General features: G+C 50.1%; 1 protein-coding gene across 1 annotated transcript in view; it reads right to left on the bottom strand.

Annotated features, from left to right (window-relative positions):
• CHD1 (chromodomain helicase DNA binding protein 1) overlaps positions 1-20,084 on the bottom strand; it is a 1,544,591-nt gene that overhangs the window by 963,701 nt on the left and 560,806 nt on the right. The window contains exon 17 of the mRNA XM_086960963.1: positions 817-969. Within this exon, the coding sequence (XP_086817089.1) occupies positions 817-969 (153 nt within the window). The remainder of the gene's footprint in view (positions 1-816; positions 970-20,084) is intronic.

Consider the following 20,084-nt stretch of genomic DNA (forward strand, 5'->3'; position numbering starts at 1 on the left):
CTGAATATAGAAATAGATACAGCGAGAAGACAGTAAATTATATCAGCACTACAAACCCTTAAAGATCAGCTCAATACCATCATCCCTTCAAAGAGTCATGAGAAGATGGGAAGCCAGTAAGATGGCACATTTTGAATATGGGGAGGGAGCCAGAAACCTTCTGGCTTGGAAGGTCAAGTCAGATAATGGGATCGGAATCGGACAAAAATGCCATGTATTTTTAGACAGAAGGAGATAAAGACCTATGCATGGTACCGGAAGGCTGAGACAGGCAAAATATGTTAATACAGGTTTAGTAGGTGTTTTTTGTAGATCAGATGTCAAGATTGACAGTGATGTATCAAATCTTATGTGGGTGGGCATGGCATTCCAAATCAGACATACATTCTCTCACAGTGAATTTGGTATTGGACATCTTTTGAAGTGGGGTGTATTAGCAACTTCAATTGATGTGCTTCTCAAAGTATGCTCTGTAAAGCAGGAGTCTTTGTTGGTGGAACTAAAGTCAAGTGTTAATCACTTGGGGAAGTTTGGGAAAAGGGAATTTCACTAAATGTCCTTGTGCTGATAATCACCAGTTAAGCTGAGGGTAAGATGATTTTGGTCTAATGTGTAATATTACAGTCTCTTTCCGTTCTATGTTCTGTTGCCAGATCCATTAAACCCTTTAGAAACTAACACCCACCAAACAAATCGAACCACAACAGTTTATTGTACGTTTTAGCATTCTACTAAATATATGCATAATTCAAATGCTAAATTGGAATACACATTACATACAGCAACAGCATATCATGATTCAAGAAAATAAATTACCTGGAAAGGAAACTGACGGTACTTCAGATACTCTGCAAGAATGTCAAGCATTCGCACCATTTGAGAGAAGATTAGAACTCTGTTGCCTCTTTCACGTAAACGAACCAGAAGTTTGTCGAGAAGAATGAGTTTACCGCTGCTACGGATTAAATGCTATGTGGGAAACAAATAAAGAAAAAAAACTTATCAGCACATTGAAATGAGCTATCCATTTTTATATACCTCACAAAAATGTTTGCTTTGTCCAAGAACTTGCAATGGTAGAACTTAAATACTTGCCTAAAAAGCAGATTGATCAGACTTCACCAACTTCACTAATAACTCAAAAAATAAAATAGGAGCAGTAATTTTACTGTGGAATATAGAGACTGGAATGATAATGCCTATAACCCGCTGACACAATGGGCAGAACTATATGAGAAACAAGTTTTCAGATTAAAGAGCTTCAGTGCTATCACTAAGCATAATCATGAAGGGATCACTTTTTTAGAAAAGTGATAACTAAATCCACATACCACTGTGTCACAGTAAGCAGGGGAAAAATCTGCAAAAGCCCATGCAAAAAAAAAAGCACAGCAACTCAGTTTCTGGAGCATTAAAAGGAATGAGCTGGCTGTTTGACAGGCTACAAGGGCTGTCTTGATGTGGAAAGCAAGGCCTATGGAGTATCCACAGAACTTTCAATATTAATAGAGGAACTGACGGGCGGAGAAGTGAAACCACAGAGAACAAGCTGAAACTGTATCCTTTCAGAGCTGTTGCACAGAATGCACCCTCTAACCAAACAATCTGGTGCTATCAAAGGGCATTCCAAGGGAGAAGCTTGGATGGCCCTGGAAAACCTCAAAATGTATTCCCCTGAGCACTATCTGCTCATAATATTTTGGAGAATTATTAATAGACGCATGAACAATAAGGCTCTCACAAGTCTGTTTCAGAGTTACAAAGTTGAGCTTACCTAGAGAGGTTGAATGCCTTTGAGCAACCAGTGACTGACAGGCAGGGAAAAGCAAGGCGATGGCTAGACTGCCATGAGGGGCTCAGTCAGTGCATTGCTGAATGGACTAAGGGACCAAATTTGAAGGCCTAGACTACATCATCATGGTCAAGAGGTTGGGTTAAGTGCACAATAGGCAACTGCAGATCCAACACCTCTGGAGCTCTACCTACTACCATCACAAAAAAGACACTTTCCTCAACTGGGGCACCACCTAAGAGAGAAGTTAATTCCATTTTAGATGACATGTCTAAGCAATTGGCATACTGAAGGTCAAGCTATGAGATAACATCACTGTAATGAGGCTAGAGCAATTATCTTCCTCCTCATTGTCATCTTTGTTATGAGGAACATGCTCAAGTCCTTGGATATCAACACATTCAGAGGTGAGGAGGGCATCCACGGTTCTTCCTGAAATATTGCTGTTATGGCTGGGGAAAAGGAGAAGAGTCACCATCTATCTAGGCTGTGCCCCGGATATTACACATTGTGACATGGGGCTCAACCTTTCCGACTTTGGCTTCTGATCTGTCAAGTTGGGGCAGGAACCTGAAACGAAGAAGAGTCTTTTGAAGATACAGAATCAACTGATGGAGCTTGTGGAAAGCGGGGTGAGTCACAACCGAGCACTGTATGTAATGGAATGAGCCTTAACTGGGTCAGACAGCGCCCAAGGACGGACCGGTCAGGAGGAGACCAACATTGCCTGATGGATCTGTGGGCCTTACAAGCACAACAGCATGATCATAAACAATCCTAAAACGTTGCAGCATCCTTGAAGGCTGTAATCTGCTGAAGCGTTGACTATGGCCGAAGGAATTTAGGACACATCAGATCCAGGGCGGGAACTGGCTCTGAATTGAGCATCTAGGCAGTGGTTGGCTCCTTAATGTACAGACTATAAGGATTATCACAGAACGGGACCAGAAAAATCTCACAACTTGAAAGGGAACCAGCTGGAGTTTGTTTTGCTCCCTGAAGTCCTTTGGATGTATATCGCAAGACCTGAAGTAGTGTTTGGTGACAAATTAAAAGGAGTAATCTTTCAGGATAGACATCCCTGAACACCGTTGTTCTGAGAGTTTGGAGGTGCAATGAGAAAAGCAGATGAATAGGGACAGCCAGGGGCACCACAGGGGAACGCGAACTCCAGAATCTTTGAAATAGAGCAGGTGCTCAGATCAGGGAGAAGTGATAAATATTTGGAGGCTTCACACCTACACCCGAGCAGGAACATCATTTAAAGGCGGTGAGCCTCAAAGGCTTTTCTTCTTTTGTCATGCTGACCAGGGCCTATCCAGCTAGTGGAGATGCCTACTGTAAGAGTAATGTAATGTAAGAGGATTTCTAAAGCGCATGACTGCCCGGGAGCGTCCCAGCGCTGACAGAAGATCAGGCGAGAGCGGGAGGGGAAAGTTACCGGAACAGCCAAGTCTTTAGAAGCTTCCGGAAGGGCAGGAGATTGTGTTGGGCACGGAGGTCAAGAGGGAGAGCGTTCCACAATTTGGACGCGTAGTAGGAAAAGCGCCGGCCTCCAGTGCGCGCTTTCTTGATCCTGGGTGTCTGGGTTAGGTGGGCATTGGAGGATCGAAGGGTTCTAGAGGTGGTATGTGGGACAACAAGGTCCTTAAGGATAGGGGGAGCTTTTCCGTGGAGGATTTTGTGGGTTAGGCACAGGGCCTTGAACTGCACCCTTTGCAGAACGGGCAGCCAATGCAGTGCTCTGATGGCTTGTTTAGCCGTGCAACGGTTCTTGGTGTCAGTAAGAATCCGGGAAGCAGCGTTTTGCACAACCTGTAGCCTAGTGTAACTTACTTCGGCGCGTCAAGATACCGGGCCTTTCCGTAGTCCAGTCTGGACAGGATAAGGCCCTGTATGAGGAGCTTTCTTGACTGGAAAGGGAGCAGGGGGAGGATATCGCGAGCGGTGCGTAGTAGACCATAGCAAATTCCTGCCGTTTTCCTTGCTTGGGTGTTTAGGGTGAGGTTTTGATCAAGCCAGATCCCCAGGCTTTTGATGTCTGCTTTGGGGGTTGGGGGCGGGCCCATGCACGGGGGCCACAGGGACTCCGGACGGAAGTGAGACTGGTTGCCCATCACCAGTATCTCCATTTTATCGCTGTTGAGTTTTAAGTGGGATCTGTTCATCCAGCTGACTATGTCCCATAGGCAGGAGTACAGATCGATGGTAGGATTTTCCTGCTGACTGAGGGAGACAACCAGCTGGGTGACATCCGCGTAGGTCAGGAGTTTGATTCCGTGCGGGGTGACAATTTTTTCAAGGGGCGAAATGTATACGTTGAAGAGCGTCGGGCTCAACGACGAGCCCTGCAGCACTCCGCAACGTATAGGGGTCTCGCTGGAGATGAAGTCACCCTCCGCCACCTGGAAGGAGCGATTATGGAGGAAAGATTTTAGCCAAGACAAAACAGACCCTGAAATACCAAGGTATCTGAGCCGCTGATCCAAAATATGGTGGTTGACGGTGTCGAAGGCCGCGCTGAGGTCCCGGAGGATCACTGCCACTGATCCTCCTGCATCGATGATCTTCCTAGCCTCTTCGAAAACCGCTACCATCGCTGTTTCCGTACCCTGGCCTGGGCGGAAACCTGTCTGTGAAGGTTTAGGCAGTTCATTGGTTTCCAGGTAGTTGGACAGCTGGCCGTTAATGAATTTTTCAGCCATCTTGCTGATGCAAGGGAGGAGGGAGATCGGCCTGAAGTTAGACAGGTTTCTGGGGTCCAGGTTGGGTTTTTTGAGTAAGGCTCTAACCACCGCCTTCTTCCAGCTCGGGGGTACCGTTCCGTTTGCTAGAGAGGTATTGATCAGGTTCACCATCGGAGCAAGGATGGTGGGAGCTACCTGTTTTAAATACTTGACTGAGGCTGGATCACGCGGGGACCCACTTTTGAGAGATTGGAGGATAGGCCGTAGAGTGTCCTCACTGATGGGGGTGAACATGTAAAGTCCTGTATTCGTGTTCTGGGTCTGCAACAGTTGGGGACGTGGAGGGTCCACAGGGGGGAGATGCTGGAGGATGTTTTGTATTTTTTGGTCAAAAAACGTGGCTAACTCATTACAGTGATTGTCCGAGAGGTCACTCGTGCATGTAGGTTCTGGGGTTTTTAAGAGTTTTTTCACGATTTGGAAAGTTTCTCTGGACGAGCAGGATGCCGTACTGATTTTTTCATTAAAGAAGGCTGTTTGCGCATTTTTTAGAGCTTTATTGTAGTTGAGTGTGAGAAGTTGGCCTGATATTCAGTGTTCACTATTCTAGTGATCACTATGTATCAGTCCAAACAACCCTTATGGTGATTGGTTGTAAGTCAACCGATAGACCAGCTATCCTAGTAGCATGGACAAGAGCAGTCTTCGGGCTAAACTCTAGAGGGCGTGTTAAGCCAGCTGTTATACCATCACATATACCCCTTGAACACCAAGTGAAAGGACACCACACAAGTGTTATGAAAATAAACAGTGTATTTATTTAGATCACAACAGCCCTGTACTCTTTATGAGGACAGGGTACTAAGCCCCCAACAAAACTCTTACGAAAATACTTTAAGTTGCACAATTTACACAAATGCCCGAGGGGCACGAAAAACCATATACTACAAAAGTGGAATGCGAAATTACTAGCAGGTAAGTACTGGACTAATAGGCTTTGGAATCGCTAGGACTGGACTACTGAACCTACTAGCAGGAGGCCTAGAGGACTCGGGTGCAGAGTGTGCACTCTCACGCGGGATGCGGGACAAAGTCTATGGATGCTAGAAATTGCAAAGTTAGTGATATCGGACGAATCCGACTAGTTAGGCTGAAAACGAAAAAGGATCTAGACCCTTGGATAGTGAGGCTATGCTGGGGCACCGAAATGCCGAAGTTACCTAGCCCAGGGGCTGCGGCTGCATAGGTCTGGAAAGACGTCGGGAATCCTTGTTGCAGTCTATGGAGCCTGAAAGAAGAAGTTGCTGGCAGGCGACCAGTGATGAAGTTCGGACGGATCCAAGCCTGGATCGAAGATGGAAGACACCTGTAAGCAGAGGGGACCAAGTTCTGAATCACTAGCCAGTGATTAGATGGGCACCAGGATGGCACCGGGTGAAGTCACCTCGACCAGGTGAGTGGGTGACGCTGGGCTCTGCAGTCTCACGGACCAGGAGGCGTTGTCGGCGACCAGGATGGAGGTCGCTGGACCCAGGCTTGGGGCAACAAGTCTTGGCAAATTCAAGCCCACGCGGTGGACTCAAAATGGCATCTGGAGTGGACCAGGAGGGTCCGGGGTGCTCCTCTTTTGGAGGGGAGCAAGAGCCAGTCTGGAGCAACCAGACCAGCGGTGTTGATGTCGTCGGTCGTCGTCGGGAAGGCCACAAGCCAGCGGGCTAGTAGCCAGACAACGCGGTGAGCAGCAAAAAGCAGAAGGGCCCCACGCAGATTTCGTGGAGGCTGGACTTCGGTGCTGGAGCTGCTCAGAGTTGGGGCTTCTCGGACCCCAAAGCACCCACTCGAGGATCCCTCGGCGGTCGTGCTGGGCAAGAGTCGTGCAGTCTTGAAGATGGCCGGTCCCTCGAGGTCTCGTCGCACCCACGGATCTCAGCTGAGCTGACGATGTGGGTAGAGGTCAGAGGTGCCAGGGAAGCCGGGTCTCGTCGTGCTGGTCAGTCGGATTCCGGAGGAAGGACGTGCAGCAAACCGCAGTGTTCTTGGATGGTGCCTGCGGGTGCAGGGTGACTACTCCTTAGTCACAAGGGAGAAATCTTGAGAAGAAGTCGAGAGTTCCTTTCGTAGAAAGTAGTTTCAGGATTCAAAGATGATCTAATTTGGAAGGGGGCCCGCTCCTATCTTTATACTAGGAAAAGGGGCTGGCACGCGACTAGGTCCTGCCCATGGGTGGGACCAGGAAGGGGGGTAGTTACACCCCTCTCCCATGCCGGACTTTCCCCAGCTCAGGGGCTGGTGTGCCCCTGGAACTGGTTCTAGCCGGCAGATGCATAGTGAGCACCGGGGTGCCACTTGCAGTCACCTTCCTCTAAAGCCCTGCCTACCCAGGACACACAAAACCCTGTCTGGGATGGTGCTAGCACCGCCCCTGACAGGAAACCCTTTGTCCAAGCTCCCCTCGCTGGAAGGACTCCCAGCTGCAGGGGGTCAGACTTGTGTCTGTGGTGGCAGCATCCATTTTGTGATGCTGAGGCTCGAGTTAACTTTAACCGGGGTTCACAGTTACATCCATGTCGTGTCCCTCTAGAAGGGTGGAATGCTAACCCCGTCGCCAGAATTGGCGAGGGGTTAGTATTCCAATTCGTATGACACCTTACCCGACATGTTTTGAGAAAGCGATACCAAAGATAGCATATAACCACGAGGATTATAATGCACCTAAGAGTATATGGTATGCGTTATCATGGAACAGCTATTAGGACTTGGTTCCGCAAGCTGCAAACGGGCTCAGCTCATGCCAGAGCACCATCTCACACGATTCCAAGCACTCTGCCTTCAGGATTGTCAAGGCCTGCCATAGGAGTGACTGATAGGAATACGGGTGCCCATTTTAGGGTTAGATATAGGTATACTATATCTAAAGCAAAGGGTGATTACACCACCTTGCCCCAGCTGTCGTGCAGCCAGTTGTGTCAGATTTAGATGGCCAGCCAGGGGTGGCATAATACATGCTGCAGCCCCTGGTAGGCCCTGGGTACACCTATGCCCTGAGTTACAGGGTCTGATAAGGTGGCCCAGTACCAATTGGATATGTACCTAGGGTACATGGAATCCATTTTACAGAGAGCAGTAGGCCTGGGGTCCTGAATAGCAGGGCCCCAGGTCAACTAAGTCGGAAAACCAGCAAAACACCAGGCAAAAAGTTGGGGGCAACCATAGTCAGGTATCCACCTTCCTACACCCAGGATGAGAACTTCCGTCTTGTCTGAGTTCAGTTTCAGGCGGCTGGTCATCATCCACTCGGCTACGTCTGTCATCCCTTCGTGTAGGTTGGCTCTGGCGGTGGCTGGGTCGTTGGTGAGGGAGAGGATCAGCTGAGTGTCGTCGGCGTAGGAGATGATGTTGAGGTTGTGTTGGCGTGCGATGGATGCGAGGGGGCTCATGTAGATGTTGAAGAGGGTGGGGCTGAGCGATGATCCCTGTGGCACGCCGCAGATGACTTCGGTGGCTTCTGATCTGAACGGTGGAAGGCAGACTCTCTGAGTCCTTCCGGCGAGGAAGGAGATGATCCACTCCAGTGCCTTCTCCTGTATTCCGACGTTGCTGAGGCGCTGCACTAGGGTGCGATGGCAGACAGTGTCGAATGCCGAGGAGAGGTCCAGGAGGATGAGGGCCGCAGTCTCCCCGTTGTCGAGCAGGGCTCGGATGTCATCAGTGGCTGCGATGAGGGCGGTCTCGGTGCTGTGGTTGGCCCGGAAGCCAGACTGCGAGAGGTCGAGGGATCCATTCGTCTCGAGGAATGCGGCCAGCTGCTTGTTGACGGTCTTCTTGATGACTTTGGCCGGAAATGGGAGGAGCGAGATGGGGCGGTAGTTTTTGAGTTCGGTGGGGTCCGCTGATGGTTTCTTCAGTAGAGCGCTGAGTTCGGCGTGCTTCCAGCTCTCCGGAAAGGTGGCGGTGTCGAAGGAGGTGTTGATGATGTCCCGCAGGTGGGGAGCGATGACAGCGTCGGCCTTGTTGAAGACGTGGTGAGGGCAGGGGTCGGTTGGAGATCCGGAGTGGATGTAGGAGGCGAGGGAGTTGCAGAGGTCTTGCAAAGGTGCGATGTCGTTGTTTCCGGCGTTGGGGTTGGAGAGCTCTATAACGATGCTGAAGAGTTCCTTGCTGTTGTGTGCGTTGTTGTCCAGTCGTTCCTTGAATGTAGTTTTCTTGGTGGCGTGGATCAGTTGATGGTGTTTTCGAGTGCCGAGCTTGAGGGTGGTCATGTTGTCTGGTGTTGGGTCTCTGCGCCAGGCTCTTTCGAGGGCTCTGTAGTTCTTCTTGGAGCTCTTGAGTTCGTCGGTGAACCATGGTGCTTTCTTACTGCCGGGTCTGCCAGGCGGGGTCCTCAGTGGGGCGAGGTCGTCTGCGCAGGTGCTGATCCACTTCGTGAGGTTGTCGGCGGCCTGGCTGGGGTTCGCTGAGCTGGTGGGAGGGTGCTGGCTCAGGGATGCGACAAGCTGGTCGGCAGTGATCTTGTTCCAGCTCCTGCGTGCAACCTGTTTCTGGTGATGGTGGATCGTGGTTCTTCTGAAGCTGAAGTGGATGCAGCTGTGGTCCGTCCAGTGGAGTCCGGTGGCGTGGCTGAAGACGATGTCCTTTTGCTGGATGAGAAGCCTGGGTCGAGTGTGTGTCCGGCGTAGTGGGTGGGAGTGGTCACCAGCTGCTTGAGACCGAGGTTGGCGAGGTTGTCCAGCAGGGTGGTGGTGTTGCGGTCTTTGTTGTTCTCCAGGTGGAAGTTGAAGTCCCCGAAGAGGATGTAGTCAGCGGAGGAGAGGGCGTGCGGGCAGATGAAGTTGGCGATGTCTTCGCTGAATTGTGTGCGTGGTCCCGGTGGTCTGTAGTTGAGGGTGCCTCTGAGGGTGGTCTTGGGGTCGGTGTGGATCTGGAAGTGCAGGTGTTCGGCGGTTGTGAGGGTGTCGTCGGTGTTGGTCGTGATGCGGATGGTGTTCCTGTGGACGATGGCGATGCCTGCTCCGGTCTGATTGCCGCGGTCCCTCCAGGTGATCTTGTATCCGTCCGGGATGGCGATGTCGGGCGCTGAGGAGGCGTTCATCCAGGTTTCCGTGAGGAAGGCGACGTCTGGAGATGTGGTGTCGAGGAGGTTCCAGAGTTCGATGGCGTGTCTGTGGACGGAGCGAGTGTTGAGCAGGATGCACTTCAGGTGGTTGCTGCTGGTGCTCGACCTGGTGGGTGATCGTGTAGTGCAGGTCCGGATGCAGGTGAACTTGCAGGAGTGGCAGCTGAAGGGTCCGTGGGTGTGACTCGGGGTGGCTCGGTAGCATCCCGGGATCCGACCGGTGTTGAGTGCGTTGACTTCGGAGGAGTCATAGGTCCGGCGGGTGGGCTGGCGTCTGCAGGGGCCAGGGGTCCAGGCGCTGGGCGCAGTCCAGGCGCGGACGGGCGCAGACGGGCTTACCTTTGGCGCACCTTTGGCGCACCATTGGCGCACAATCGGCGCACCAGGGGAGGGCACAGAAGGCAAAGGGGGCGTGTCCTTAGTCTCGGCGGCGGGGAGTGGGGCGGGAGGGCACAGGGGGCAGCTACGGGGAAAAACGGCACAAGGGGGCACACAAAATCTGAGAAATGGGTGCAAGCCTAAAATAGGCTACAAGGCAGCACAATTAACTTAAACACAGTAGCGCAGGAGACCACCCCGAGCAACGGCGGGGGGCGTGGTCAGCGGGCAGGAAAGCTCAGTGAGGCAGGCAGGGGAGCACACGCTACAGCTGGTGGCCGTGCGGCGCGGGGGTGTCCTACGAGTTGGTTCTAAAATTAAAAAAACTATCTTTTGATATAAAACAATTGGCTTAGAGTTCAGTTCTTGAGTGCGTGAGACCATTTGCGGACTGAGTGTGTACAACAAAACCTTTACACTGTCCTCTGATACTGCCTTACTGCTCGACCAAGCTACCACTTTAGAGAGTAAGGTTATATCTAACGTTAACTTTTGCCATACCTCTGGAGACGGGGACTCTATACACACACTGTACCTTACTTTGGTCCAGTATATATAGAGCTACTTCCTTACAGGCACTTACCGGCATCAACTTTGCCAACACCTATGGGGCACTGGTGAGGCAGAAGGGGGCAAGGCAAACTGGAAGTGCTTGTGGCCCACCTTGAACCACAAGTAGTGCCCGTGAGCCTGCAGGACGGGGAAGAGAAAATATGTGTCCTGCAGTTCAAACACCACCATTCACGCTTAGGTATCCAGAACAGACAGAAACTGAGTTGGGGGGTTATCCTGAATTCTTCTTTGCACAAGAAAGGCGTTGAAAGTGAGAAGTTCATGGATAGGGTGGAGTTCTCTTTCCTCTTTCGGCACAAAGAAGTAGCAGGAATTCTCACTTCCTAGGTCAGTAACCTCTTTATGGCTCTTTTGTCTAAAAGAGTCTGCACTTCCTAGCATAAGACAGGCAGGTGGTCCTCTGACAAGCATTCCACTGTAGGTGAGGTGGGTTAAAAGAGAATAAAGGAGCATAGTACCCTGTTTGATATCCGTAGGACTAATCTGTCAAGTTTTGCCAACCTGCAGGAAATGGCTGATCCTGCCTCACACCAAATAGCTGTTGGCTGCTACGGGTACACTAAAGAAGTTTTTCAGTTTTTACTGGAGGGGCAAAAGATTGTGAGGAACACTATTCAGAATGGCCGGGCCCTTGCCTGCCTAATGGCTCTGATCTCGAAACGGCTGGTAAGACTTTAGTGCAGGCCCTTGGCATATCTCCTAAAAGGACAATTGTTGTGGGGAGGATTGCCAAACTGCAGCTAAAGGCCCAGACAATATGCCGTTGCCAGGCTTTCTTTAAAACATTCTAGGGCAGAGTCCACCTTTTCACCAAGCAGGCAGGGGCCGTCAAAAAGAATGTCCATTAGGAAGCCTTGACGTCCCCGGAGAAGCCTCTGGACTTCATCCGTGCACAGCAGCAGAACAGCAAGCTACTTCCCTCTGCCCAGACAATCTGCGGGATTCCAGCCCAAGCGAATGACATACTAGGCTGAATACTGACCACCTTGTATGGGTTGGGCTAATGAAGGTCGCAGGTCTTCTGGGACTGGAGGAAAAATCTCCCCTACTAGCTGTCAAAGTTCATAAGTATAATGTTACAGTAAGTAGCTCGCATTAACTGACCTCAGGGTCAGCGACCATTGACCTTACCAGGTAGGTCACTCCCCCTCCGCACAGCACCGCCTGTGTGTCCCTGCCTCAGCTGCCGCTGCTGAGGAAGTTCGGGGCTCTCCATCACCCGCAGGCTACCACCTGCGCCTCATCCCTGGTGGCCAGTGGTAGGTCGTAGGTAGGTTTGTTCATCCTCGGCTTTATTGCTTTTATTGTATTGCCTGTATTTTCATTGTAGCGTCTGACTGCTGTTGTCTGTCTTACCCCGCTGCCTGTACGTGGTCCTTGCTCCTTTTTCTTCTCTCTGTTCCCCTCGCGGTCCCCGTGCTCTCTCTGCCCGGTCTTACCTTCTGTACCCTTGCTGCCCCCATGCTCCTGTCCAGTTTTCCCTTCTGTTCCCCTCGCTGCCTCCGTGCCTCTCTGCCGGTTCTGCCTTCTGTTCCACTCGTTGTGGAGCCCTTCTGCCCTCTGTGCCACTCGTTTTGCGCTTGTTTTTGTGCCCCTTTTGCCTTCTGTTCCACTCTTTTTTGTGCCCTTCAGCCCTATGTTCCACTCGTTTCTGTGCCCCTTTTGCCTTCTGTTACCTTTGTTGTCCCTCACCACCCTCGCCGCTGCATCCCCTGCGGCCCGCCCCCCTGACTGTCCACTGCCCATTTGCTGCCCCCGCCTCCCAGCTGCTGCTCCCCCCCCACCTCCCCATATAGGTCGGCAGCTGCGCGGTGAGGAGAGCGACCCTTGACCCTACAAGGTAGGTGTCGCTCCCCCTCCGCACAGCATCGCCTGTGTGTCCCTGCCCCAGCTGCCTCTGCTGAGGAAGTTTTGAGACCCTCTACCACCCGCAGGCTACCACCGGAGCCTCATCCCTGTTGGCCAGTGGTAGGCCGTAGGTAGGTTTGTTCATCCTCCGCTTTATTGCTTTTATTGTACTGCCTGTATTTTCATTGTTGTGTCTTTGACTGCTGTTGTCTGTCTTCCCCCTCTGCCTGTACGTGGTCTGTGCCCCTTTCTCTTCCCTCTGTTCCCTTCGCTGTCCCCGTGCTCTTTCTGCCCGGTCTTTCCTTCTGTTCCCCTCACTGCCACCGTGCCTCTCTGCCCGTTCTGCCTTCTGTTCTTAGCTGCCCCTGTATTTCTGTATTTTGCCTCTGTGCCAAACGTTTTTCCGGTATTTCTGTGGCCTTTTTGCCTTCTGTGCCACTGGTTTTTCCCTCCTTTTTGTGCCCTTCTTCCCTCTGTTCCACTCGTTTTTTGTGCCCTTCTGCCCTCTGTGCCACTCGTTTTCCCTCGTTTTTTGTGCCCTTCTGCCTTCTGTTCCACTCGTTTCTTGTGCTCTTCTGCCCTCTGTTCTACTCGTTTTTTTGTGACCTTCTGCCCTCTGTGCCACTCGTTTTTTCCATTGTTTTTGTTCCCTTCGGCCCTCCGTTCCACTGGTTTTTTTGTTCCCTTCTGCCCTCTGTGCCACTCGTTTTTCCCTCGTTTCTGGTCCCCTTTTTATGTCTCACGTGGCGTCAGGTGCGCACATGCACACTCGAGCTCGCGAGATTTAATGACGCTTCACCACTCTTCTCCAGTGGCGGGCCTCCTAAACGCGGCCAGCCATTGGAGAAGATGTCCCTGTGACGTCATTCTTTGGCTCTAAGCCCCATCCTTTTTGGATTGGGGGGGTGCGTGTTTTTGACATTATTTCTACCTAGTGACGTTCTCAGTCAAAAACATGCCCCCCCCCCCAGTCTCAAAAGGACGGGGCTTACAGACAAATGGCAGAGCGCTTGTTAGAAAGGATGTTGCTCTGGTCACTGTTACAGGACATATCCATTTCTTCAATGTGATGGGTGAGAAGGTCGCTTTGGCAGATTTCAGTTCCCAGCTGCCCCGCAGAAGAGCGGTGATCCTCTGCATGCGAGTGTCTGCTGTTTATATTGTCACCAGTCCCAGCTTTGCCTTCATTGTGCATGCCCTTGTGGTGCAGTTTATGTTCACGCTGCCCTCCTGGTGCTGCAACGCTGCTGACAGGCCCAGCTGAATTCACTTTACAGACCTTGCTGTCTTCCTTCCTCGAACGTCTTGCCCGTTTGCCCTTTGCACTTCCATTTGTAGGCTCCTCCACTGCTGGTTTCTCATTCATCATCAGCTTTGAAATCTCCTCCGAGGGGGAATGCTCCAGTTCATGCAATGCCATGGCCTCGACTAGTTCCTCAACCGAACCGTGTGGGATATAAACACAAAACTCCTTTCAAGCTGTCCGAACCCCCTTACCGTCTTCTCCGATGGCAGCAGAATCATTTTGGATGGCGGTGGCAGCCACCGACAGCTGGCAGCTCCCGCTGTTCACTGGAGAAAGGGCATTTTGAATGAGCACCATCTCGGTCTGCAGAGCTGACCCCGGGCTGTGAGCTGGACTCCACCGGTCTCGAGCGCTCCGCGCTTTCAGTGACTGTCAAAGAAGCCAATGGTGATATCTGTAGCCTCTGTGTAACCCAAAGCCCCATTCAGGCCAAGGGAGGGAGCACAGCTCAGTCCTACGTCATCACGGGTGTGGTGTGTCATCACGGGTGTGGCGTGTCACCCCAGCCAAAGCATCACCCTCTTGCAATTCCCCTCGCCAGATCACATTGCAGCCCCCTTCCCACAAGTCAGAACATTCAGGCTCACAAATGTCACCCGGAAGAAGCAGCTAGTCAGCTGTGATGACGTTTCTGCCCTGGTAAAACTACATGCGAGTGCAGTAATACCTGGATGGGCCTTGCGACTTCCGCGCGCACTGTGCATGGTGCCTTGATGTGGTCACTGCTGGTCACCGGCTCGGCGAGGTCACCCTCTTCGGATCTATGACAGAATTTCGACAGACAGAATTTCGACCTACACAAATATCGGCGTAATTATATCGATAGCAAAAATATCGACGCCCTATGTACAACATGGTAAGTACCAAAATATCGAAAAAATAATATCGATGTTAAAAATATCGTTGTTAAATATATCGATTTTTTTTTAAATTTAAAATAACATAAAAAATACTGTAAATAATACTTATCAATTACTTAAACATATTTAAATATATGTAATAATGGTAAAAAAAAAAATACATATTTAATTAAAAAAAAAAAATTAAAAATCATATATAATATATAATTACTTAACAATAATTACTATTCCCACTCCAGTGGGTGCAACAGTAGGGAAAACTGACCCTGACCCCTAAAAATACCCCTTTACCCAAAAACCTAAAACTGACCCTGAACCCTAAAAATACCCCTTTACCCAAAAACTGTAAACTGACCCTGAACTCTAAAAATACCCCTTTACCCAAGAACTGAAAACTGGCCCTGAACCCAAAAAATACCCCTTTACCCAAAAACTGAAAACTGACCCTGAACCCTAAAAATACCCCTTTACCCAAAAACTGAAAACTGACCCTGAACCCTAAAAATACCCCTTTACCCAAAAACTGAAAACTGACCCTGAACCCTAAAAATACCCCTTTACCCAAAAACTGAAAACTGACCCTGAACCCTAAAAATACCCCTTTACCCAAAAACTGAAAACTGACCCTGAACCCTAAAAATACCCCTTTACCCAAAAACTGAAAACTGACCCTGAACCCTAAAAATACCCCTTTACCCAACAAGCATTAGAAATGCAATAGGTCTCGCAGCATTAGAGTTAGTGCTTTTAGAATTGTTAATAGGTTTTTTGTTGTAAATCTTTTGCATTTTATTTTTTTGTAGGCAATGCAAAAGAAGGAATTAGTTACTTACCTGTACACTATAGTTCTCCAGTATTATCTTTCATAGATTCACATGCTTGTATCTTCCCCGTCGTCATGGTGGGAGTCTCACGGTAACAGAATGACCAAGCAGTATCATAGAGAAGAAAAACTGCATAGAAAATCCCCATAGGGGCTGTATTATTTGGTAACCAGACCATTTCTTTGTTTTGGTCCAAAAGCTAGCCAATCAGAATTGCTGCCCTGCCCTCACACTCCCCAGCAGCAGCTTCCTGCCTCAGATTTCCGTCCCCGAGTGAGAGACAAGGATAAATTCCGAGAACAAGATCTGCCTGAGAAACGGGGAGGCGGGCGGGCGCATGTGAATCTATGAAAGATAATACTGGAGAACTATAGTGTACAGGTAAGTAACTAATTCCTTCTCCAGTATTACATCTTTCATAGATTCACATGCTTGTATCAGAGTAGTAAGCAGTGCTCACCATATCCGTAGCGTTTCCAGGACAGAACCTAGAAGGAAGCTCTGCCGCCAAGCAATGACATAATAATAGCTATGAAAAACATCAGCAATACGATAAATGCATGTAATAACACATCAAAGTACTGTATAGCAAAAAACAATATGCCATTAGGCCATACCTTACTGGAATAGACGCTTCAGAACAGCCTGACCCACTGCCGTGTCCTCCTTCCACGCAGTGTCCAGACAGTAGTGCTTTGTAAATGAGTGGACACTCTTCCACGTTGCTGCCCTGCAGATATCTGGCAGTGCCACTCCTGCGAACAAGGCCATCGAGGTTGCCATCTTCCTCGTTGAATGCGCTTGCACTTTAGAATGTAGCGGCTTCCCCGCTTTGTCATGACATTTCAGGATAGCTGAGGATATCCATCTAGCAATACTCAGTCTCGACAATGGAAGACCTTTTCTCTGCCCTTCAAATGCGATGAACAATTGCTTGGACTTACGGAACGGCTTTGTCCTCTCAATGTAGAACTTTAGGCATCTTGAAATGTCTAGAGAGTGTAAGGCTCTTTCTGCATCCGATGAGGGCTTGCTGAAGAAAGTAGGTAGAATAATGGGTTCGTTCAGGTGAAAAGACGTCGCCACCTTGGGAATAAAGGTAGGATTAGTTCTCAATATAACCCTGTCCTGACGGAATTGTAAGAAGGGTTCCTCCGCCGAAAAGGCCTGGATTTCGCTAACCCTCCTTGCAGATGTTAAGGCGAGAAGGAGGGCTGTTTTCCAGGACAGGAACTGCAAGTCTGTCTTATGTATGGGCTCAAAGGGTGGCCTCATAAGCTGCGATAGCACTGTATTCAGATGCCACGGAACAGGTGGTCGTTGGATGGGTGGAAAGACTCTAAAGAGTCCTTTGATAAATTCCTTTATTACTCTGGACGACCAGAGAGATGGTTCGTTTGGCTTTCGCCTGAATCGCGATATTGCTGCTAAGTGCACCTTGACTGAAGCATGCGAAAGGCCTGACTTTGATAGTAAGAGCAGGTAAGGCAGGATACCTTCAGGCTGAACCTCAAAGGGATGCAAGCTTTGTCTGTTGCACCAGTGGCAGAACCGGGTCCATTTTGCTGTATATGTTTTGTTCGTGGATACAGCTCTCGCTTGTGAGAGGATATGCCTGCACTCTTGCGAAATGTTTAGATCCTGAAATTCACGCTCGTGAGGTTCCATGCGGACAACTTCAGAGAGCGTAGATCCGGATGCAGAATCTGGCCTTTCTCCATGGAGATGAGGTCTTGAAATGTCGGAAGCTGAATCTTGTCTGAAAACCACGCCTGTCTTGGCCAGGCTGGAGCAATCAGTATGATCCGGCACGGTTCCAGTCTCATCTTGCGCAGTATGCGCGGAATCAACGGGAACGGAGGGAACGCGTATGCAAACCTTCCTGTCCAGTCCATGAGGAATGCATCTCCCATGGATCCCTGTTGACGGTACCTTGACGCAAAGTGAGTGCACTTTGAATTGGTTTGAGTCGCGAACAAATCTAATGTGGGAGTGCCCCACCTTTGGAACAGAATGCAAATCTGAGTGTCGTGAAGTTCCCACTCGTGTGTCGCATTGGGAGTGCGGCTCAGGGCGTCCGCCCGAGTGTTGAGGACTCCCTGTATATGCTGGACTTGGATCGAGATTTCGTTGGATATGAGCCACTTCCAGATCCTTTGCGCCAGCGCTGACAGCTGTTTGGATCTCGTCCCGCCCTGTTTCAGCAGGTAAAACATGGACGTGGTGCTGTCTGTTTGAATAAGTACTGACGACTGACGTATTCTGGGAAGGAAAGCTTGAAGCCCTAGGAATACTGCCTTGAGCTCCAACATGTTTATGTGAAGCTGAGCTTCCCAATCTGACCAAAGGCCCTGAATCTCCAGTTCTTGAAGATGCGCGCCCCATCCTTTCAGTGAAGCGTCCGTCGTCATCACGAAGTCGTGATCCCGAGGAATGAAGCTCAGTCCCTGGTTTAGGTTTTTTAGGATCTTCCACCATGACATGGCCACCTTCATACTGGTCGTGATGGTAATGCGATCCTCGAAGGTTCCGCTGGCCTGTACCCACTGCTCGTCGAGTTGTTCCTGCAAAGGTCTCATCCTTAGACGACAGTTTGGTACCAACGGGATGCAGGATGACATCATCCCCAACATGGACTTGTAAATTCTCACGGAAGTGGACTTTTTTGCTTGTAGAGAAGTCGTCAGTCCTCTGATCTTTCTGATCCGATCTTTGGAAGGGTAGGCTTTGCCCTCTTTGGTGCATATCCATGCCCCTAAGAATTGTATGCCCTGGGCCGGAGTCAGCGAGGACTTCTCCAAGTTTGTTCTCAGGCCTAATCGCTGAAACAACCGGACGCAGTTTTGTAGAGCTTCCGCTGCGTCCCTGAAAGATGGACCTGTCACCAGCCAGTCGTCCAGGTATGGGTAAATGTAATGGCCTTGTAGCCTTAAGTGGGCCGCCACCGGGGCCATGCATTTGGTGAATACCCTCGGGGCCGATTTGAGTCCGAACGGCAGGACTCTGAACTGGAAGTGGCGACTCTCCACAGCAAACCTCAAATACTTCCTGTGCTTCCGATGGATGGGAATATGGAAGTACGCATCCATGAGATCCAAGGACGCTAAGTAGTCCTTGCCCTTTAACATGAGTAAGATCTCCTGCAACGACAACATTCTGAAGGGTATCTTTTTTATGTAATGATTGAGATCCCTCAGGTCCAATACCTGTCTCCATTTCTGGGCCTGTTTCTTTTTGATGAGGAAGAAATGTGAATAGAAGCCTCTCCCTCTGAGATGCTGTGGTACTTCCTCTATGGCTCCCTTTTGTAGGAGCGAGAGAACTTCCATCTGCATTTCTTTGCGATGATGGTTGGGCCTGAGCACTGGAGGGTGGTCCGGTGGTATTTCCACAAATTCCAGTGTGTGGCCCCTGCTGATGACGTCCAGGACCCATTTGTCCGATGTTATGGACATCCAGTTGGCGTAGTATTGAGACAGATAGTGGTCGTCGTCCGGGATCTGTAGTGTGGGGAGCGCCTGCCTGAAATCATTGACGTCTATTAGACTGCTGATTTTTCCCCCTGGCGTTGGATTTACCTCTGGACTGTTGTTGGTAAGAGGAGTTGGAGGATCTGTACTGATTGTTGGAGTTAAACTGACGATATCCCTGCTGACTGTACGGCTGATATCTGTTAGATTGAAAAGAGGATCGTTGGTTAAATTGTCCTCTTGCACCCCTCTTCCGAAAGGACTGAAACCTTCCCTGCTGGAGAGATCCCAGCGCTCTAGCCGTATCAGTGTCTGACTTTATGCCTTGCAATGCCTCATCGATATGCTTCCCAAACAGGTTCTCACCGTCGAAGGGCATATCGACAATCTTCGCCTGCACTTCTGGTCGAAAAGAAGTCGCCTTTAGCCAGCCCTGTCTGCGAAGCGAGACCGCCCCTGCCATTTGCCTGAAGCCTAGGGACGAAACATCCATGGCGATGTCGATAGACTCAGCTGCTGATTTTGCTCCTTCCTTGAGAAGGGCTGCCGCTTCTTCCTTTCGATCCTCCGGAAGCGCCGACAAGATGGGGGCCAGATCTGACCATATTTGCCTGTTGTAGCGGCCGAGCAGAGCCATCGCATTTGCCGCTTTGATGGTAGAGGCTGCCATGACCGCAAACCTCTTACCCGCTCCATCCATTCTCCTCCCTTCCTTGTCTGGTGGCACTAGTGATGTAGCCACCGGGTTTTTTGAGTTCCTTTGCGCCGCCTGTGTCACCACCGATTCCGGCCTGGGATGACCAATGAGGCAGGCTGCCGTAGATTCTGGAGCTCTGTATTTCTTTTCGATTCGCGGAACTGAAACCGCTATGGAGGCTGGTGTTTTTAGAATCTTGAGGCCCTCCTCCCATAAATGCGGGATAATAGGTATTGAGCGGAGTGACTTCTTGTTATCATCCTTGAAATCGTACAAGAAACAATCCGTTTCCTGTACGTCCACATCCAGACTGAATCTCTTGGCCGCCCTTTCCATGATATCATGGAAGCCTCCGATGTCCTGAGGAGGGGAGGTAGATTTGAGTGGTTCAGGCGATGCAGCTGAAGGCAAAACGTACTCGTCCCATTCCTTGCCCGAGGCATCATGGACTAGCTCTCCATCTTCGGGCTCTTCATCGTCATCAGAGTCCGTTAGGTCATCCCTAATAGTAACCACCTGCGGAGATTGAACTCCCC

The sequence above is a fragment of the Lissotriton vulgaris genome, chromosome 3_1 (genome assembly GCF_964263255.1).
Source record: "Lissotriton vulgaris chromosome 3_1, aLisVul1.2, whole genome shotgun sequence".
Lineage (NCBI taxonomy): Eukaryota > Metazoa > Chordata > Amphibia > Caudata > Salamandridae > Lissotriton > Lissotriton vulgaris.